At 35.8% G+C, this 21261-nt stretch overlaps 1 protein-coding gene across 2 annotated transcripts in view; it reads left to right on the top strand.

Annotated features, from left to right (window-relative positions):
- Ro60 (Ro60, Y RNA binding protein) overlaps nt 1-19460 on the top strand; it is a 28903-nt gene extending 9443 nt beyond the window's left edge. For both annotated transcript variants that reach the window (XM_008836215.3, XM_008836214.3), the window contains exons 3-9: nt 1884-2104; nt 2866-3012; nt 3235-3372; nt 9199-9315; nt 10324-10437; nt 10716-10862; nt 13430-19460. In XM_008836215.3, the coding sequence (XP_008834437.1) occupies nt 1884-2104; nt 2866-3012; nt 3235-3372; nt 9199-9315; nt 10324-10437; nt 10716-10862; nt 13430-13582 (1037 nt within the window). In that variant the 3' untranslated portion in view covers nt 13583-19460. The remainder of the gene's footprint in view (nt 1-1883; nt 2105-2865; nt 3013-3234; nt 3373-9198; nt 9316-10323; nt 10438-10715; nt 10863-13429) is intronic.
- Nucleotides 19461-21261: the final 1801 nt, after the last annotated feature.

Genomic DNA, 21261 nt, shown 5'->3' with positions numbered 1-21261 from the left:
CTGTGTTAGGTTTCAAAAATCTGTTTCCATCCTAAAATCATAAAAATACGTGTGATTTTTCATAAAATTTTTTTTAACTTTAAAATCTGACCCAATATGAAATGGATATCAGCAGCTAGCTTTATATTTTGTTTGCTGACACTGCCTGTAGTATGGAACAAGTACCGAGCGACAGAAAGACCCCTTATTCCTCGTTGTAATGGAACACATTTGTGTTGAGGATGCAATTATTCTGAGCTTTCTATTTTCAGTCTATAAAGTTCAATTAGAAGATGGTCCTTAAACTTACTCCCACATATAAAATTCTTTCCTTCTAAGTTGCTGGGGCAAAGCTCATGCTAAAGTTTTGTTGACGGCAGTAATATTATATTGACCATACAGGATTCCCTAAGCTCTGTTGAAAAGAAATTTAAACCAACCTTAAACTGCTGAGTATTATGTTAGTGTGTGTTTATAACAGACAAAACAAGTCAAAATGTAATTATTCTAATCAGGTATTTTTTTATGTACCTTTGACTTTAAGGAATTTTTATTTTCATTGGAAAAATAGAGCAGACATTCCTATGTGAGATATACAATCATTTAAAATAATTTTATATTTAAATCTATAAGATAGCAAAAGTCATAATACCATAGAAGTTTCTGCATGTTAGTATTAATTTCTGATGAAATTATCTAAATTAGAGTTTAAAACCAGCACATAGACTCAGCTTTACCCAGAGATATGTTTTCTTTAGCCTATAAAAAAAACATTATAGGGGGTTAAAAAAAGAAACCAAGTGATTTGCCAGTATGTTTTTTAAAAAAACAGAAGACTTCATATAAAAATCCATATTCTGACCTTTTTTCAAATCAGCTGATCATGGTACATGCTGGGGTTTGAAACTAGAGTCTCACAGATGCTAGGCAAGTAACTCTACAGAGCACTGAGCTATATCCCAACCCCTTTAATATTTTTTATTATTTATTTTGAGCTACCAGTATTAGACTGAAGGCCTCATTCATGCTTGGTAAATTCTCTGCCACTGAGCTGTATCTCCCACCCTTGAACTCACTTTGTAATTCATTTAGGTCTTGAACTCAGTGCCTGTGCCACCAGACCTGGCTCAAGACTGTTCTTGAAAGTCCAGTTTTTGGCAGCACTAAGCCAATGCATGGCAAAAACACATGTCAGTACACGGGCTCTGTTCACAAAGGTCCTAATGGACATCACCATGGCCTGTTTCTGTATTTTACCTGTCTTTCTCTTATGATCATTTGAATTTGTTAATCTCCACCCTTACACATCTAGAGACTAAGAGCTAGAGAAACAGACATCAACAGAGTATAGGCTAGTACACAGATGTTCTCACTCCAAACTTCTTTCTCCTAGTAAACAAATTATTAAAAGGATGAAAAAATTCTTTTCCTTTTTTTTAACTGGGTTGTAATAATTTCTGCTATTAAACAATCAAATTACCTGTCCATACTTGTTCTCCACTTTTCATAAATGCATATTTACTCAGAAGCAGAAGGACAAATGAGTATGCTATTATTTGGAATAGATCTGTGCTCCTGTGAGTTGTGAGATTATGGCCCTGAACTGGGCATTGTCTATGAAGTTTCTAATGCTAGTATCAAAAATGCCTCTTTAAGACAATTACTTAGACTTTGAAGGTTTTGGTTCCCCCTCCCCCCATACCTAGAGAGTAATGGTGAAATAAGTGAAATTCCCTCACACCATTTGCTTAAATGTGTTTGTTATGTAACAGAGAGTAGCATCCCACTTTAAGGGAGTCAGCTCCTGTCTATCTGGTTAAGCTGGATCATGATGTATTCTTGAGAAATGTCTATTTTTCACTTGGTAATCCTACTTGCCTTTTCAATGCTTTATCTTGTTAAAGGACTTGCTATTGTGACCAAATATATTACAAAGGGTTGGAAAGAAGTCCATGAACTGTATAAAGAAAAAGCACTTTCTGTGGAGACTGAAAAATTATTAAAGTATCTGGAGGCTGTAGAGAAAGTGAAACGTACAAAAGATGAACTGGAAGTCATTCATCTAATAGAAGAACACAGATTAGTTAGGGAACATCTGCTAACAAATCACTTGAAGTCTAAAGAGGTGAGTAAATTATTTCGAAAGAGAAAAACCTTAGGTGCCAGGCCCTGGGTTCAGTCCCCAGTCCCACCAAAAACAAGAGAAGGACGCTATGGTTCAACTATTAAAGCACTTGCAGCACAAGCAAGCAAGAATGGGCCGGCCACAGTTCAGATGCCCAGAACTCACATAAATGCCAGGTGAGAAGGCAGACACAGGATTCTGAGATGGGATCCCCTGAGCGAGGTGGCCAGCAGGACTGGCCATATCATACAACAAGGAGCTCTGGGTTTCAATGAGAGGCCCTGCCTCAAAAAGAAAAAGTAAAGAGCTATTAAGGAAGATTCCCAGATCAACCTCAGTGCTGTACACACACCTGCAACACATATGCATGCACACCATGCACATATACATGAAAAGAAAAAGCAGGAATTAGCCAAATATATCTTTAAATTAATATTTATTATAACTATTCACCACAAACATGATACCAAATGTAGTAGTTTTGGGGTTGGTTCTACTACACACACAAAAAATGCTGCTTTAAAATTTTTTTTCAGAGATTCATGAATTTCCTCCATAAATATGCTTTACTTTCTAATAACAGATTGGCTTTTTCATAAGCCTTTGATAGGTTGTCATTCTGCAAGTACATTAAGCCCTAAATAAAAATTTTACAGAATATACTTCTAATATTGTTGATACAGACATTATACTGATTCCCCTCAATTTTTTGTATTTCTCTCTGTGCTGTTCCCCTTCAATTTTTATATTTCCTCCTGTAGGTATGGAAGGCTTTGTTACAAGAGATGCCACTTACTGCTTTGCTAAGGAACCTGGGAAAGATGACTGCTAATTCAGTGCTTGAGCAAGGAAATTCTGAAGTATCTTTAGTATGTGAAAAACTGTGCGATGAAAAGCTACTTAAAAAGGTATGCCTTATCAGTGGCCTTTGTTAGCTACTAACTTTAAAAACTTGGCTCTCAAGTATTCTAAGATTTTTCTCATGACAAATTGCAGTTTGATTCTTTAGTCTGTTAATACTTGTTCTTTATTAAATGTTTATTACTTCTAACATAAAAATCTAAAGAAGACCCACCTTGCTACATTTTATTTGAATTTTGCAGTTACCGTCTGTCTTTTCTTGTTTCTAGGCTCGTATACATCCATTTCATGTTTTAATTGCATTAGAAACTTACAAGACAGGTCATGGGCTCAGAGGAAAACTGAAATGGAAGCCGGATGAAGAAATTTTGCAAGCTTTGGATGCTGCTTTTTATAAAACATTTAAGGTAATAGTTTTATTTTTGCTCTTTTTTTTTTTTTTTTTTTTTTGGCCTTTTTGAGATAGGGGCTCCCTCTAGCCCCAGCTGGCCTAGCCCTCACTATGTAGACCAGGCTAGCCTTGATCTCAGAGACCCACCTTCCTCTACCTCCCGAGTGCTAGGACTAAAAGCATGCGCCATCATACCTGGCTTATTTTTGCTTTTTGTAAAAAAAAATTCATGGGTTACTATGTTTTGTGAGAACACATTCTAATGGCAGTGCTGTTTTTCTTTAATTTGTGTGAAAGTGACCACAGAATTAATGTTCTAGTTGATGCATGAGTCTCTTACTTTTGAGTAGCCACTACTTATCCTAAGGTCATTTTGATAATTTCTAAGATCATTTTGATAAATTACTAAATTTGAGAATTTGCATTTCTGTGGGATCGTCTGACTTGTTCCTCTTTTCTGTTTTCTTATTTATTGGTAGATGGGTCTCATCAGTCTTGATAATCTTTCTTTTTTTTAAGTAACTAATTTATTAAGAATTTCATAACATTCACATAAGGTGTTTTGATCAAATCCATGCCCACTCCCTCCCCTCCAACTCCTCCCATATCTCCCCATCACTTTTTTCTGATAAGTGATAAGTGATTTATTGATGACTCACCTACCAATAAATAAGAAAACAGAAAAGAGGAACAAGTCAGATGATCCCACAGAAATGCAAAAGAATACTTCATGTACTCTTTCTTCTTCTTTGACTTATTTATTTTTATGGGGCTTTTAGCTACTCTAACGTTCCTCCCTCTGAAGAGGTAGCCGTAAAATCTTTTAAGGATTAGATACAAGCTCCCAAATACTTTTGACATTTTTGGCCTTTGGAACAGAGTATGTTGCTAAGAGGCCCAAGGACATTGTGAGTTTTAGCCAAGAAACTGGCTACTTTTCTTTGGGGTCTTTTTATACTAACTGCCTAGCCAGTTCCTACCTCCTATTCTTATCACACCATCCTCTGAAGAGGTTACCCAAATTGCCAATAGGAAATTGGGACACAGACCTCTCTGGCTTCTTCCATGCTGAACAGGGATGCAGCGTGAGGCAACCCCCTTCAGTGGGTCTATTGAAAAGACTCCCAAATTGCACAACTCTGATCTCTGAAGGAAAAAGAAAGTCCTTGACTAGTGAATAGGAGATGTGAAGGAGAAGTAAAGGCAAGAGTAATTAGCATTACAAGTTCTAGACAGGGAACTAGAAAAAAGTCAGAACAGAGCAATTTTCAAATGTTCATATGAAAGTCCATTGGAATTTCTTGACAAGAGCTTCCAAAAGCATCCCTCCTCATTTTTCTTTTGTCTTCCAAGGCTGGACTCTAGAATGATGGATTCAGGATTTGCTTTCAGGTATTTTGATAGTTGGAATGGTTAGAATCAGCATCAGTTCCCTCTCCAAGGCTTCTAGATAGGGAGAGAAAAACAAATTTATCCATCATTTTAGAACAACAACTGGTTGTCTCCCATAGCTGGGCACTACAGTATTGGAGACCAAGATTTGAAGTCTTACGATAATCAATTTTTCAAGATGAAAATCCCAATCAGAGCTTTAAGTTCAAGGGTTTTTTGTTTTGTTTTGTTTTGTTTTATTATTTTTATTTTATGTGTATGCATGTATTGCCTGCATGTATGTGAGTGCACCCATGCTGTGCAAAGCCATGGAGGTCAGAGGAGGGCTTCAGATTCCTCTGGAACTGAAGTTTAGTATAGTTCATAGCCACCCTGTGGGTGCTGGAATCAAACCTGGGTCCTCTGCAAGAGCAGCCCGTGCTCTTAACTGCTGAGCCATCTCCCAGCCCTCAAGTTTTTTTATTTCAATTATTTCTCTCTTTTTTCATTTGTTTTTTGTTGTTGTGTTGTGACAGGGTCTCCCTAGTCCCAGTCCATCTGGAAGCCACTATGTGAACCAGGCCAGCCTCAATCTCACAGGGATCTGTCTGCCTCTGCTTCCCAAGGGCTGGGATTAAAGGCATGCTTTTTCTTGATACACAACAAAACCTAGCATCAAAAATCAACAGCAAATTAAAAGGGGTATAAATAATCACCAAGTGACATTTATCCCTGCTGTATAAAAGATGTTTAGATGTTTCCACATGAGAAAACCAACCTGTCAATATAATCCCAGTCAGTCAAAGGGCAGACCTTAGTCTCAATTGATGCCAAAAAAGCATTTGACAAAATTTGACACCCTTTCATGATTTTAAAAAACAAAACAAAATCAATAAAATACTTAATAATAAAATAGAAGTGGACTCCCTCAACATAATTAAGTTCATGTTTTTTTAAAAATCATAGATATCATCATACTCAATACTGAACAATAAAAAGCTTTCCCATAAGATCAGGAATAGGATATTCACTTTCTCCATTTCAATTCTACATAGTTCAGAAGGTTGTAATAATTACACAAGAAAAAAGGAGTATGAACATCCAAATTGTTCATGATCATTCTTATATGTAGAAAACCCTAAAAAATGCACGCATACACACACACACACACACACACACACACACACACATTAAAACATAGTACAAATGTAGGATAAAAAGCAATGCATTAAACAAAGAAATCATCAGGTGGACCAGGTATGGTGAACTATACCTGTAATCCTAGCAGTTGGGAAGTGGACACGAGGATCAGGAGTTCAAGGTCATCTTCAACAACATAGCAAGTTCAAGGCCATCCTGGGCCACCTGACACCCTGTCTCAGAAAACTGAAGGGGAAAAAAAGTAAGTAAATCCAAATAAATCAGTTTTATACAGTATTGATGAACAGTTTGAAAAGGAAATTTAAAAAATACTAACATTTATAGTAGCATACAAAAAGACAGAAATAAACAGTAATGCTAGGCACAGTTGTACACTGAAAACTAAAATGTTGCTGAAAGAATAAGACAAATGGAAAGACCTCCATGTGCCTACTCTGGAAGACAATGTTAAGGTGACAATATAATCCAAAGCAATCGACACAATCCTTTTCGAAGTCCCAGTGACATGTTTTGCAGAAAGAAAAAATTCATATAAAATTTCAAGTGACTCCAAATAAATCTGAAAAAGCAAATTTGGAGGACTCATGTGTGTGGATTTCAAAACTTAACTACAAAGTGGCAGTGCAGAAGCACTACTGTCAAAGGGAGATATGAAAACCAGAGGAGTAGAATGGGGGCTGGAAACACACTGACACATATGGGCAGTTGATTTTTTAGAAGGATTCCAGGGTTAGTTAATTAGAAAGGACAGTCTTCAAGAAATGATGCTGTAAAACTGCATATTTGCATTCAGAAGGAGCAAGTTGGACAGCATACAAAAATTATTTCGAAATAGATCAGTGGCCCAAATTTTAAGTGCTAAAAACTAGAAAAATCCAAAAGCACAGAAAACAACAATTAAATGAATTGGACTTCAAAATGTACAACCTGTGTGCATTAACAGGACATAAAGAAAGTGGGAAAAGTATTGCATAATGGGAGAAAATATTTGCATATTATATCTCTGATAAGAGTTTAACCAGACTGTAAAATGCCCCCTAATTCAATAGCAAAAGTATAAGCCAGTTTAAAAATGGATGAAGTATTAGTATTTTTCCAAAAATTACATAAGTGACCAATAAGACATGAAAAGGTGCTTTAGTCCTCAAGAAAATGCAGATCAGAACCACAATGAGATACCACTTTGTACCTAATTGAATAGATGGCTCAATGGTTAAGAGCATTGGCTGCTCTTGCAGAGACCCAGGTTCTATTCCAGCACCCACATGGCAGCTAACAACTGTTTATAACTCCAGTTCAAGGGGATCTAATGCCTTCTTCTAGCCTCTGTGGGCATTGCATGCGTGTGGTGCATATACATATATGCAGGCAAATATTCATGTACATAAAATTAGGTAAATAAGTCTTTTTTTAAAAATCAAAAATAGGGGCTAGAGAGATGGCTCAGTGATTAAGAGCACTGACTGTTCTTGGAGAGAACCCAGGTTGAGTTCCCAGCACCCAAATGGCAACTAAGAACTCCAGTTCTAGGGGGTCCACCACTCTCTTCTGACTTCCAAGGGCATTGCACAGTATGGGTGCACTTACATATATTCAAGCAATACATGCGTACACACAAAACAAAATAAAAATGTTTGGTTTTATTTTTTTAAAGCAAAAAGTAAGCCAGGCATTGTTTCACATGCCTTTAATCCCAGCACTCAGGAGGCAGAGGCAGGCAGATCTCTGAGGTGGAGGCCTTCTGTAGCCTCAGGGAGACCTGTCTCAAAAAACCTAGGGGAAAAAAAAAAAAAAGCAAAAAGTAACCAGTATTGGGAAGGATGTGAAAAAATCAGAATCTGTGTGTATTATTGATGAAAATGTAAAAAGTAGCCACTGGGGGTTAAAAAAAAAAAACAGGCTCAAAATATTAAACATAGAACACTAGATATAGTGGCACATGCCTTTAATTCCTATACTGGGAGTAGAGGGAGGCATGGCAGTCAGATTGCCACAAGTTCAAGGCCAGCCTAGCTATATAGGAACACCCTGTCTCAACAACAAAACATAAAATTACCATGTTATCCAGCAATTCTACCTCTGTGATATGCCCCAAAGGATTAAAAAGAGGTGCTAGACCATGTATTTGTAGACCAGTGTTCATGACAGCATCATGCACAATAGCCAGAAGGTGGAGATAATCCAGGCGCATTCTATGACTGTGTTATGTGGGGTACTTTTGCTGTACCAGAAAAAGTATAGACAGTGCAAGGACTAACAGAAGATTTGCCTGGTCTGCTAATAAACTTAGTTACTGCTTAATAAACTTTCTGTACATGATAATGAATCTTCTGGAAATAGAGGCCATGGTTATGCATTGTGAATATATTTAATGCCACTGAATTACACACTTTAAAATGGTTTAACACAGAGCCAGGCATGGTGGTGCATGGCACACACCTTTAATCCCAGCACCTGAAAGGCAGAGGCAGGTGGGCTCTGTGAGAGCAAGGCCAGACTGGTCTATATAGTGAGTTCAGTTTAGCTGGGGCTACAGGGAGACCCTGTCTCAAAAAAACCAAAAAAGAAAGGTTTAACAGTAAATTTTGTGATTATCTTTTACCACAGTTAAAAAAAAAATTCCTAGAAATTCTTGTTTTACTTCAGTGAAAAAAAGTATGTTTCATTTTGTTTCATTTTTTGCAACAAGATCCCCCTGTAGCCCCACCTGACCTGGAACTCACTATGTAGACAGGCTGGCATCAGTCTCACAGAGATCAGTTGCTTCCTCCTCCAGAGTGCTGCAGTTAAAGGTGTGCACCACCACACTCAGCATGAAAAAAGTTTTTTAAATATAGGAGCATAGCTTCTTTAAGTAATATTATTAAATAGATTACTTTGTTTCCTCATTTTATCAATAATAAGTGTTAAGCACTTTTAAATAGTAGTCATTTAATTTGTGATTCAAAAATCCAGCATTTTAAAAAAAATTTTTATTTATTATTTTTCTTTGTTTTATGTGTATGCATGTATTGCCTACATGTAGGTAAGTGCACCCATATCGTGCAATGCCTGCGGAGGTCAGAAGAGGCTGTCAGAGTTACAAAGTTGTTAGCTGCCATGTGGGTGCTGGGATTTGAACCCAGGTCTTCTGGAAGAACAACCAGTATCTTAACTGCTGAGCTATCTCTCCAGCCCCCCCCCCCCCAAAATAATCCAGCATTTTTTCTGGGAGCCTTTTGATTGAAAGATAAGGAAATATGATTTTTTGTGATTTATTCTACTTATAATTTCCTTGTCTTCTTTAATGATTATTTTGTTTTCTGTTTAGACTGTTGAGCCGAGTGGAAAGCGTTTCTTGCTAGCTGTTGATGTCAGTACTTCTATGAACCAAAAAGTTTTGGGTAGTATACTCAACGCTAGTACCGTTGCTGCAGCAATGTGCATGGTGAGATCACCTAGAACTGTTCCAGCTTCCACCCCTCCAGAAATGCTTACTGCAGAGTGAAACTGTAGAGTTCAGTATCATCAAGAACTTGGTTTTCACTTATTTTGTCCTTTCAACTTATGTGACATTCATCATTTTGTATCTAAACACACTTGAATAAAACAAAGTTTTAATTGTACTGAAAAGGCATGTCCAAAGAATGATCAGAATTGAGCTGCTAAATTTTATAACAAAAGATTAAATGTCACTAGTATTTGGAGAAATAGATGATGTTTAGGAAAAAAATTTAATGATAAACAAGTTTTTAAAAAATCAAGAAACTAATAATAGGCACTAGGAAATTTCAGTTCTCGCCCATCACTGAGTAGTAGGTGATGCAGGCTTTGCACTGCTGAGGCTTTATTCCTAATTAGTAAAATGAGAAGAATATTTCTTTACAGTTGCCTCAAAGTATTGATGTAGATACCACTTTCTCTGTAAGACTTTGGGAATAATGCTTTTTTATTTCATTTATTCATTTAATTGCGTATGTGGTGGGAGAGGTTGGGGAAGGGAGAGGGAGGTGTATGGCAGTCAGAAGGCAACTTTTGGGGTCAGTTCTCTCCTTCCATCATGTGGGCTAGAGGAAATGAACTCAGGTCATCAAGCTTGATGGCAAGTGCCTTTACCCACTGAGCCATCTGGCCCTTGAATAGTGTTTGAAAGAGTCTACTCTGAAACACAAAAGTACAATTTTTAATTGTTTTTATTTTCTGCAGTTATCACCCATCACCCCCATCATTGAGCACCAAGTGAGGCACGCTTCTGCACCTCTGTGGCTTTATTCCTAATTTAGTAAAATAAGGAGACTGTATCTTTACTTGCCTCAAAGGAATATCATAGATGTAGCATTTTTATAACTTGGAAATAATAAATCCCATAGTGTTTCTTTCAAAGATAAAGTTGTATAAACTTTAAGAGACTTTATATCTCCCCAGTCTGCTGAAATCATGACATTGAATTTTTCAGGTGGTCACACGAACAGAAAAAGAATCTTCTGTAGTTGCCTTTTCAGATGAAATGGTTCCATTTCCCGTGACTATAGATATGTCCTTACCACAGGTTTTAGTGGCCATGAATCAAGTAAGAAACTGTTTCATTAAGTTTACTTAACATGTCTTGTATAGATTTTGTGCTTATGGCATGCACAATATTAATTTGTAAGAAGAAACTGTACTAATTTCTAACATGCACTAGATCAAATATATGTGTATTTCCTAGCATAGAGAAAGCCTATGTATTGGCTCTAAATAAAATGATACTTTAAGAATATAATGCCTTTAAGTATTTAATAATTTCAGGCATGTGATAGACACTAAAGCAATTTTTTGGTATTACCATTCTTTTTTTTTCTGAGACAGATCCCTGCAGGTGAGACTGATTGCTCTCTTCCAATGATCTGGGCCCAGAAGACAAGCACAGCTGCTGATGTCTTCATAGTATTCACTGATAATGAAACCTTTGCTGGGGATGTCCATCCTGCTGTTGCCCTGAAGGAGTATCGAAAGGTAAAGCAAACTCTTCTGTTACTGTTTGACACCCAAATGATACAACCTTCTCTTTCAGTATGGGGTGTATGTGTGTTTTTAAGAACTCCTGGGCCAGTTGGGCTCAACAGTACTTAAAAATAATAAAAAGTAGGCACAGAATTATTTACTTAAACCAGTTCCATTGCAAACAATAATGTTTTGCTTTCTTATTTTTTTAAGACAGGGTCTTACTGTGCAGCTAGCCCTGGCTGTCCTGAAACTCACTCTAGACCAGACTGACCTTGAACCCAGATCTGCCTTTTCCTGCCTCCTGAGTACTGGGATTAAAGGCATGCACCACCACTCTGAACCATGCCAACACATTTTTTTTTTTTAATTTACTTTTATTTTACTTGTGTGAGTGTTTTTCCTGCATGTATGTAAGTGCACCCATGTGATATAGTGCCCATGGTGGCCAGAAGCAGGCGTTACAGCCCCTGGAACTGGCAGTCTTAAAGGTTGTTACCCACCACATCTGTGCTGGGAACTGAACCCAGGTCCTCTGCAAGAGCAGCCAGAGCACTTAATTGAGGAGCTATCTCCCCAATCCCCTACCTAATACTTTTTGATAATCGCCAAAGTATTTATTCAACTTCAGCTGTTTTTTTTTTAATATTTATTTTTATTGCATGTGTATGAGTGTTTTGCCACATGTAAGTGCACCCATGTCTTGCAAAGCCCTCAGAGGTTAGAAGAGGACATCGGATCCCCTGGAACTGGAATTATGGGTTGTTAGCTGCCATGTGGATGCTGGGAATTGAACCCAGATCTCTGGAAAAGCAGCCAGTGTTCTTAACTGATGAACCATCCATCCCCATTTTTGGTTTTCTTTAACATGGGGTCTCCCTGTAGCTCCAGCCAACCTGGAATTTGCTATGTAGACCAGGTTGGCCTGAATCTCAGAAGATCCACCGGCCTCTGGCTCCCAAATGCTGGGATTAAAGGCAGGTGCCACCATGCCCAGCAATTTTTTTTTTTTAAATGATAACATTGGGAGGCTGGAGAGATGGCTCAGCAGCTAAGAGCACTGACTACTCTTGCAGAGGACCCAGGTTTGATTCCCAGCACCCACATGGAGGCTATGAACTGTCCTTAACTCCAGTTCCAGGGGCATCCAAAGCCCTCTTCTGACTTCCTCAACATTGCATAGCACAGGTGCACTCACATACATGCAGGCAATACACACATACAGATAAAATAAAAATAATAAAATATTTAAATAATACATTGTACTCCTTGAAAAATTATTCATTTGAGTTTAAAGAACTACGTAAAATTAAAGTTAGTCTTACAGTCTACATTCTATATCTATATTCTAAACTTTTCCTTATTGGCTTTTCTCAGATGATAAAAATGTTCTATTGCTTCTCTGTCCAATGTGAGAACCATTAATTACATGGGACTGTAGAGCACTTAACATGTGACTTATGTAAGGAGAAGCACAAACAAGCCATGTTATAAGTGTGGTTTTCCTACCAGCTTTCCTAGCTATGTCAGAATTCCCAGACCTTATCTGTCATCTGCTGAGTCAGATTCTGTCCGTAGGGCTCAGGATTCCCATGAATGCTTAATTTTAAGAGCCATACATGAGGGAATAGAATTTGGGCTAACAGTCTAAATAATGATTAGTCCTGAGTCTCTTCTGCTAGTTTTGGATCTGAACAAATTAGTTAACAGGTAAATGTCATAGTAAGTAATGGTACTTAAACTTTTAAAGTTAGTACAACAGTTATATTAGGCATGGTAGCTTATGTCTGTGATCCTAGGTCTCAAGAGACTGAGACAGAAGAACCACAAGTTTGAAGCCAGCCTAGGCCACACAAGGAGTTCAGGACCAATCTGGGCTACATATGTAGTGAGACATTGTCTCAAATTAAATAAATAAATGAATGAATGAATGAATGAAGGCTGGGAATGTAGCTCAGTTAGTACTTGCCTAGCATACATGGCACTCCCCAACACTCCATAAAGCTAGGCTTGGTGGCATATGCCTGTGTAATGTCAGTATTTGGAAGGTAGAAGCAGGAGGATCAGAAGTTCAAGGTCATCCTCACCTACACACCGTTTGAGTTCAGCCTGGGCTACATGAAACCCTGTCTCAAAAGTAAAGCAAAACAATTACATTAGGTATATTATTTAATAGATTGATTATAGTTTCTAACAGTGTGTCCTTTCATTGATTTTGGGGGGGTGGTATTTTCTTTAAAATTTAATGTAGAAGTACTGAGACTGGGAGTGTAGCTCAGTAGTTCAGTGGTACAGAGCTTGCCTAGCAATTGCAAGGTCCTGGATCGGATCCCCAGCACAAAAGTAGGGCAGGAATTAAAGAGAGATATGCATGCAAAACACTTACATGCATACAAAACACTCATACCCATAAAATATAAATCAAAAAATTTTTAAAAAGAAAAAGATTGACCAAAAGAAGCTTGCACATAGAAAGGTTTGACAGATTTTAGTCTTAATTTTGAAGGGTTTTTGTTTAGTTTTTCCTTTCAATTTTTATATGTATTTGCTCTTTCCTATGTTTTTTTTTCTTTCTACAGAAAATGGATATTCCAGCTAAATTAATAGTTTGTGGAATGACATCAAATGGCTTTAGCATTGCAGACCCAGATGACAGAGGCATGTTGGATATGTGCGGCTTTGATACTGGTGCTCTGGATGTAATTCGGAATTTCACATTGGATATAATTTAACTATAAGCACCAGCATGATCTCAGATGTCCACTGCTGTCAGTGGATATCATAGAACATACACAGTTACTTCCCAGCTAACGGCAGTACACTGAAAAGTGGAGATCAGTGAGATGGAAATATACTTTGCCAAGGACAGAAGGAAAAGCACATTGGACCCAAAGGTACATGTATTCAGCTAGCTCTTGGGAAATAGCTTCAGGATACTGTAGCATCGTCCTCTAATAGAAAACGTCCTTAGAGACACTGTATAGTAGTCACATTTTACTTTGGTAAGTAACACTTTTGGATCTCACTTGTGTTAAGTACAAAAGTGTGAGTGAGTAGTCCCACATCATGTCTCTTGTTTGAGAAGTGCTTGTTTTCTTAAATGTTTTCATTGGAAAAGGACAGCTTTGATGACGTCCAAATACTCTGAAATGCACTAGACCATGCAACTGTGATAGAAGATGAACCTCATGTGGTAAACTTTTATACCAAGGGGTAAAAAAAAACTAAGACATTTGATTAAATTATGAATGAGTTTTACAAATTCCTTTCAGAGTTTTCTAAGGTCATATAAACGACAGCTTTCTTATTCCATGAAAAAGGTATTTTTTATTTCAGGTGTTATATTTGTACTTGTAGAATTTGTACCATTTGGCCAAAACATGATGGAAAATCCTAAAAGACTTGGTTACCTTCCTGTAGGCTGAGGAATTTGCTTTGTTTCATTGTATTTTATTGCCATGAGTAGAGATAGAACTTAGTCATTTCTTCTAAATTACAGCATCTTTTGGTGTAGTTAGGCTTTCTTATTTTCATATTCATAAATGAAAATTAAATGTTTAACACATTTAGTTTCCCCATCTATTATCTTGAACATATAACAATTAAAATTTCAACTATACAGAGGTGTCTTTCTTCATACTCTTGAAATAGGAATAATTTAAATTACCTTTAACTATTTTTTGTATTTTCTAATTAAATGTCTGTAGTCTCCTCTGTCCTATATCATTGTCTATTATGTTTTCACAGACTTTTTCTGATAACATAAAGAAATAATAAAGAAAGCTAGGTTCTTCAAGTTTAAAGGCAATTTTAGAGTAGCCAACTAAGAACTAAATTAGTCCATGTAGGAAATTTTTAAAATATTTTTGGTATATTAGACTTCCTTTTCATTATACTAACTTGCATTACTTTCTTGAGCAATTATCTTGTTTTCATTAGGAGGTTTAGCATAGAAGCAGCCTATTGAAATGCCAGTGTCTTTTCTCATAATTTTATAATGGTATCTATGGTAGTTTATATTAAAACTTTAATTTTTATGCATTGCTCTTTAAATATTAAAGGTTTAATAGGGGCTTATAAAGCCCTTCTCACTTTCTGTGAAAAATCAAACACTAGTAAATGTAAGTTATATAACCTTAAGTTTGGCAATTGGAAGTTTTATATTTGGGACAAAGGGGACTTTGGTAGTGTGAGGATTTGTGTACATATTTTCTGCTGAGAAATTTAGGCTCTGCGAATAAGAAAATGTTCCAGCAGATGTATTTGACATATTAATGTGGTTTGATATGTCATTCTTTCAAGACAACTGGCAGCAATTTTAAACATTATTTACCTGAGACATTTTTGATCAGCAAAGACAGTGGCACCTCCCACTCCAAGTGAGCCTTACTTCTGATGTTCTGTCAAGGAGGGGTTAGTATCTTAACTACTTTTGAGATATAAAAACTTTATGTTAAAATTGACTGTAGCATTAAACATCCTAAATTACATGAGAGCTATTGAATCCTTTAAACCCAGAATTTTCAGAAATTAGTAATTATAATATGGTCTAACTTATTAATCCTAATTAAAATACTACTTGGAATATTACATAAAAGCTTATTTTTTCAATTATATATTGTTCAAATTGTGCATTTAGGTAAATAAAGTATGTCTAGGAGCTAGCATTTAATCCATCAGGTAAATAAGATTAGAGGTGACCTTTTTGAAGTACTTAGGTAGGCCTAATTAAATAGATTTGGATGGATGGATGGATGGATGGATGGATGGATGGATGGATGGATGGATGGAAGGAAGGAAGGAAGGAGGAAAAAGAAGGTGATTTTTATTTTCAAAACATTAAACTTCAGAGCTGAAAGAAACTTAGAATCTTTAAATCTACCATTCTGATTTTGGTTAGATAACCAGTGTCTAGGACCATATGATTCTGGGGCAATGTAGCCTGGGAAGCTCAGCCTCTTCCTTTCAGTCCAACTTTCCTTTTACATACACAGGGATGGAACACACAGTCTTTTACCTTAGTTACATATTAGGAAATAATGTATATGCATGATTGCTTTAGAAAATTGTTGAACATGTATGATTTTTTAATTTGTAGTAATTCTCAAACACAGTTATGTTGTATTAGAACTATGTAATATAGACCTATAGAAAGACTTTACCTCATTAAGCATAGAATATACTCAAATGGTAAACAAATTTTACTTTCCAAATTACTTTTAGGGTTACTGTTAAATAAATATCATGGAAAATACTACTTTGAAAAACAATCTTAAAAAATAAATTTATTTCCAAGATAATGTGTAAATATTTCCAGATTTCAGTTGTTATTGATAAAACACTAATCTTTTTTATTAGTGGTGATTTCTTGGAAATTCCATTTATTAACACTGTTATTTAGTGATTGTTTTTTATGAGAGTTTTAGTAAGGCAGGATGCTAGTGAATGGAATGTAGTATTACCCCTTTGGAACCTCTTTTGCTTTCTTAAATGTACTGTGTGTTTATAGAGAACCAGTTTAACTTATGTGATTCAGTCTTGCTAGGTTCACAAAGTAACACCCCTTATGCTTGGAGATAATAGAATCAGTAGCTTAATATTTACCTAAAATTAAAACTGGAAAGGAGGGCTTGCAATACAAGTTAAAATTTCCTTTTTAATTAAAAATACTAAGATGTCATTATTGTCTGATAAAAAGAAAGAACTATATTTCAAGTCAAGATCCTTTTGGAAAGACAGAAAAACTCATACTCAGAACAGCATACTCTTACTAACATCTGCTTAATAGTCTTTTCAAATAACAAGTCTACAACTGACAGAATACTATTGGCAGGGTTATGTCTCACTTTTCTAGACTTTAGAAAAATTCAATTCTTTTGGAAAGAACAGAATACGGGAATAAATTTGAGGCTATAATCATTAAGAAACACCTTTAGAAGTACAGTAAAGCTATGCCTAAGCAAGAAACGAAGGTTAAATCATTGTAAGTTATATTTCTTTTTCATTTGACCTAAAGATACTACCATAGCAAGATGGCTTAATGAGTAAAGATACTTACCACCAAGCCTGATGACCTGGGTTCAATCCCTGGAACCCATGTAGTAGAGGAAGAGAATCAGTACCTGTAGTAAATGTCTCCACATTTACCCCATGGCACTTATGTGCATCCATACACTCACACACAAAATAATAAATGTAAAAGTTAGAAAAGATTTTTAAAAAGATACTGCCACAGAGTTAGTGGGTAAGTGATACACTTGTAGTAAAAGTAATTAAAAAATGAACAATCTGGGGCTGGAGAGAGGGCTCAGCAGTTAAGAGCACTGACTGCTTTTGCAGAGGACTGGGTTCGATTCCCAGCACCCACATGGCAGCTATGAACCATCCTTAACTCCAGGTCCAGGGAAATACGAAGCTCTCTTCTGCCTCCCGCAGCATTGTGCAACACGGGTGCACTCACATACATGCAGGCAATACATTGTTCATACACAGAAAATAAAAATAATAAAATATTTTTTAAATTAATTTAAAAAATGAATAATCTAGTCTTGAAATGGGTTGATTTTATTAAGATGAAAACTGTCCTCTAGAGAAATGTCAAACAGACTCAGTATAAAGAACACAAGTGAGAATCTGAACAGGTGTGAGGTGCTGCCGTGAAGCAAGGCAGCAGTTACTGCTTGAGTTTGGCCTTGTGTCTCCCTCATACCTGCTCCTTCATCTCATTCCAGGAAAGATTCTTTTAGGCCTAGTTTTCTTTTTCTTTTGAAAGTCTTCTCACATTTTTGTCCTTTTTCTAGTTTGATCTAATTGGATAATAAAATGAATGGCAAGAAAGTCATCTACGTTCAGGTTTAGATTGATCTTTTGCAGATTCTTTTTTTATTTTACACAGATTTAAGAAAATAATTTCCAAATTATTAAAGTAATAACTGAGTTGACAGATTTTCCTCCAAAATCAAGTTATACTGTATATATTCCAGAAATTTTATGACCATTCAATAAGATGAGTTATTCAGGATTTGTTTGTAATTAGAGATAAACGTACTTGCATTGAAAAGAGGTATTCTGCTACATGAGCACTGCAATAATTGGCTACTCTTTCAGAAGATGACATCTGTATCCTCATGTTTCCATAATCATAAAGACTACTGTTTGGTTATTGAAGTCATCACTGAGTATATACATGCACACATATAAGCTTTTAGTATAAATAACTTACATTGACATTCAATATTGTTTTAATTGGTAACTGTATTTGCTTGTGAAAATTATTATGAACTTAATTCTAAAGTTAATTATAAAGTATTTTTCATATAGAAAACCAGTAATGTCACTAAGTGTACTATTTGAATAAAATTATAAATGGCACATATTCCTAAACCTAAAAACAAGAAGATATATTAGAAAATGATAGAAAGCAAGATAATGTTGAAAGAGTCTAGTTCTGAAGTTGAGGTGGTTATTTACAGTGAGAATGATTTGTAAATATAATGAAGATATGCAAATGCTGTTTCTGATCCTGTGGAGATTTTTTTGCCTTCATAAGTGAATTTTAATTTTAAAATCTCTGAACTGCACTTTTTACAAGTTAGCAGAATCCATACCTGAAAAAAAAAAAAAGAAACAGCAAAAGATTTCTGCTGTTTTCACTTTACTATATATATACTTGGATTGTTTAATGTAGTGAACATATTTCATATCACCATATATAATCAGATTATTTAAGTGCAAATGTTACATTAAACCTTGTATTTAAATGACTCTTCAAGCTGTTTGAAGTGTAAACTGGAGCCCCTTTATGGCCAAATTAAAATTTAAATATACAATGAATGGACACTCATGAAGAAAATGTTCTTGTTACACTATTCTAAATATAGACTATGTATTTGGTATGATGTGACGAGACAGCTTGTGGAATATGTTTTAGTTACAGTTTCTTCCTTTTATTGCCAGCCTCTCACAATCAAGAATTCTCCTAAGGAACGAGATGTATGAAATCATCTTTTTTTAAAAAAAAAAAGGGGGGGGGAATAGATGTGTTACAGTCTGTTTCTGAACTATCCATTTGCTTTGTTCATTTCCGTAATCAGCCAATTGATGGAGCTTTCATTTATCCAGAATAATGTCTGCATAGAATAAGTTACAGTTAAGAGCCTTAAAGTGGGGGGAAAAAATAACCCTTTTGACTGCCTTAAAATATGACTAGCTCTCCTTTCTAGACTTTCTGATTACTTTCTTTGGGGTCTGTTAATTAATGCCTTAATAGTGTTTTAATGTTTCTGAAGTATAGAACTCAAAGGGTCTTTTAGAGCTTTTAATTTTGCATAAAGAATGGAAAGTTCACTGTCAGGTTTTAAAACTTGATTGTACATTAATAATTTAAACATAATGAAATAATCTGGCTATATTGGCGTGTTACAGCCATGTGACTATAATATCAGTGATATTTTATGGTAGTTTAAGGTTTTTATTGTTTCGTAGAACCAGTTATTCAAGAAGCTGGACTTCATGACTCTAACATGACCTCCCTGGACCATGTTGTTTATTTAGCACTCAATGAAATGTGCAGTTGTACAATTCCAAAAGGAGGTACTTTTTAAGGCAATTTTTTGAGACAAAAAAGCAAGTATTTTGGTTCAAGCCTATAGCATATTCATTCAGGGAAGTGAATATAGTATTGAATCATTGAGACTCTTGCAATAAAAGTATTGAGGCCAGTGATTGGTTTCATTGCATTCATATTTTACATTTGCTTTGCCTTTCAAAGTAGGAATATATTATAAAACTGAAAAAAAAATGCTTTAAATCCCAAGGTGCGTAAATATATAAGACTGATGTATAGCAAGTTTATTTCATCTCCAAGGAAAGGCGCCTGGAGAAGGCACATGGGGGGTTTCCTAAGAGTGTTCATTTTACTGATACTGTCGTCTTCCAAGTTTTCAATATTAATAACACATCTAACAATGTAATGTTGCTATTTTCTAATGAGGAATGAATGCTCTAATTATTAATTTTATTTCAGGATAAAAGTATTCAGTAATACTGAGAAATCGTGACTTTTTCTTTCTAACCTTAGAAAGTAACCTGGTGAATATATGTTGAGTATCTTTTATCTAAAATACCTGGGACCAGAAATGTTTACGATTGTTTTTCCCAAATTTTAGAATTATTTTCACATACACAATAAAATATCTTGGGGATGTTCTCTGTAAACCTTACACACATAACCTAAAGATAAATTTATATTTTTTAGTGTACTCGCATTTGCCTGTGACCTGCCACTCGGTCTGGTATGGAATTTTCCATATTCCATGTTATATTAGCAATCTGAAGTTTTCGTTTCTAAAGCCTTTTAAGATTTTGGATTTTCAGATTAAGAATGCTCAACCTGTAAATCATTTCCAACTTAGAGTGCAGGTGGACACTATATGAATGTTTTTGGTCAGTTTATTGTAGAATTGATAGGTGTACCAAATAAATTCTATGCACAACAAAAAATTGTCCTTTTATTCTTTTAAGATACATGAATTTTAAGGTTTGTAATATGCCTTATAAGTAAGGTCTAAAATAATCTGTTATAATTTTAAAAGCTAAAATTTTTTTCATAATTAATATTATCATAATATTGTTCTAATGTCCCTCACTGCATCTAAGTAAGGTATATGTAGTTGGGGATTCTTTTCCAGTAGAGCTCCATCACAGGATCAAGATAATTGGTTTTAATTAAAATGCAAAATTTTTATTTTTAATGTGTGTCTATGTGTGTGATGTGTGTTGGGGGACAGCACATGCCACAGCTTATGGAATCAGTTCTCTCTTTCCACCTTTGTGAGTCCCAGGAATCAAACTCAGGTTGTTAGGCTTGACTCTAAGCACCTTTACCATTTCACTGGCTCTAGATTTTTTTTTTTTTTAATCTAGCACAGCTGGCCTCAAACTTGGCATTCTTCTGGCTCCAATCCAGGTGTTGGGATTATAAGTGAGTGCCCATGCCTAATTCAGATGTAAAACTTTTATTCAGTGACAAATCTTACTAAGAAGCTGACCGAGGAAAATACAGCTCGGAAGGCTAGGCGTGAAGTTCAGAGGTAGAGCATGTGCCAAGAGCAGTGACAACGCAGTTCAGCACTGCTTTTGATATAATCAAAGGATGGTGGATTTCTTGTTTTGTGGGGTTTTTGGGGTTTTTTTTTTTTTTTTTTTTTTGGTCTTTTTGAGACAGGGTCTTCCTGTAGCCCCAGCTGTCCTGGATTCACTATGCCAGGCTGGCCTCAAACTCACAGAGATCCATCTGCTTCTGCCTCCGAAGATTAAAGACGTGTGCCACCACGCCCGGCCTTATGTTTTATATGCATGAATTTTTTTTGCCTGCATGTAAGTGTACCTGAGGCATGTAATTCTCTTAAAG

This window comes from Nannospalax galili, unplaced genomic scaffold (assembly GCF_000622305.1).
Source record: "Nannospalax galili isolate Female #2095 unplaced genomic scaffold, S.galili_v1.0 scaffold1017, whole genome shotgun sequence".
Classification (NCBI taxonomy): domain Eukaryota; kingdom Metazoa; phylum Chordata; class Mammalia; order Rodentia; family Spalacidae; genus Nannospalax; species Nannospalax galili.
The sequence above is the reverse complement of the archived record's forward strand: the minus strand, read 5'-3'. Positions and strand labels throughout refer to the sequence as shown.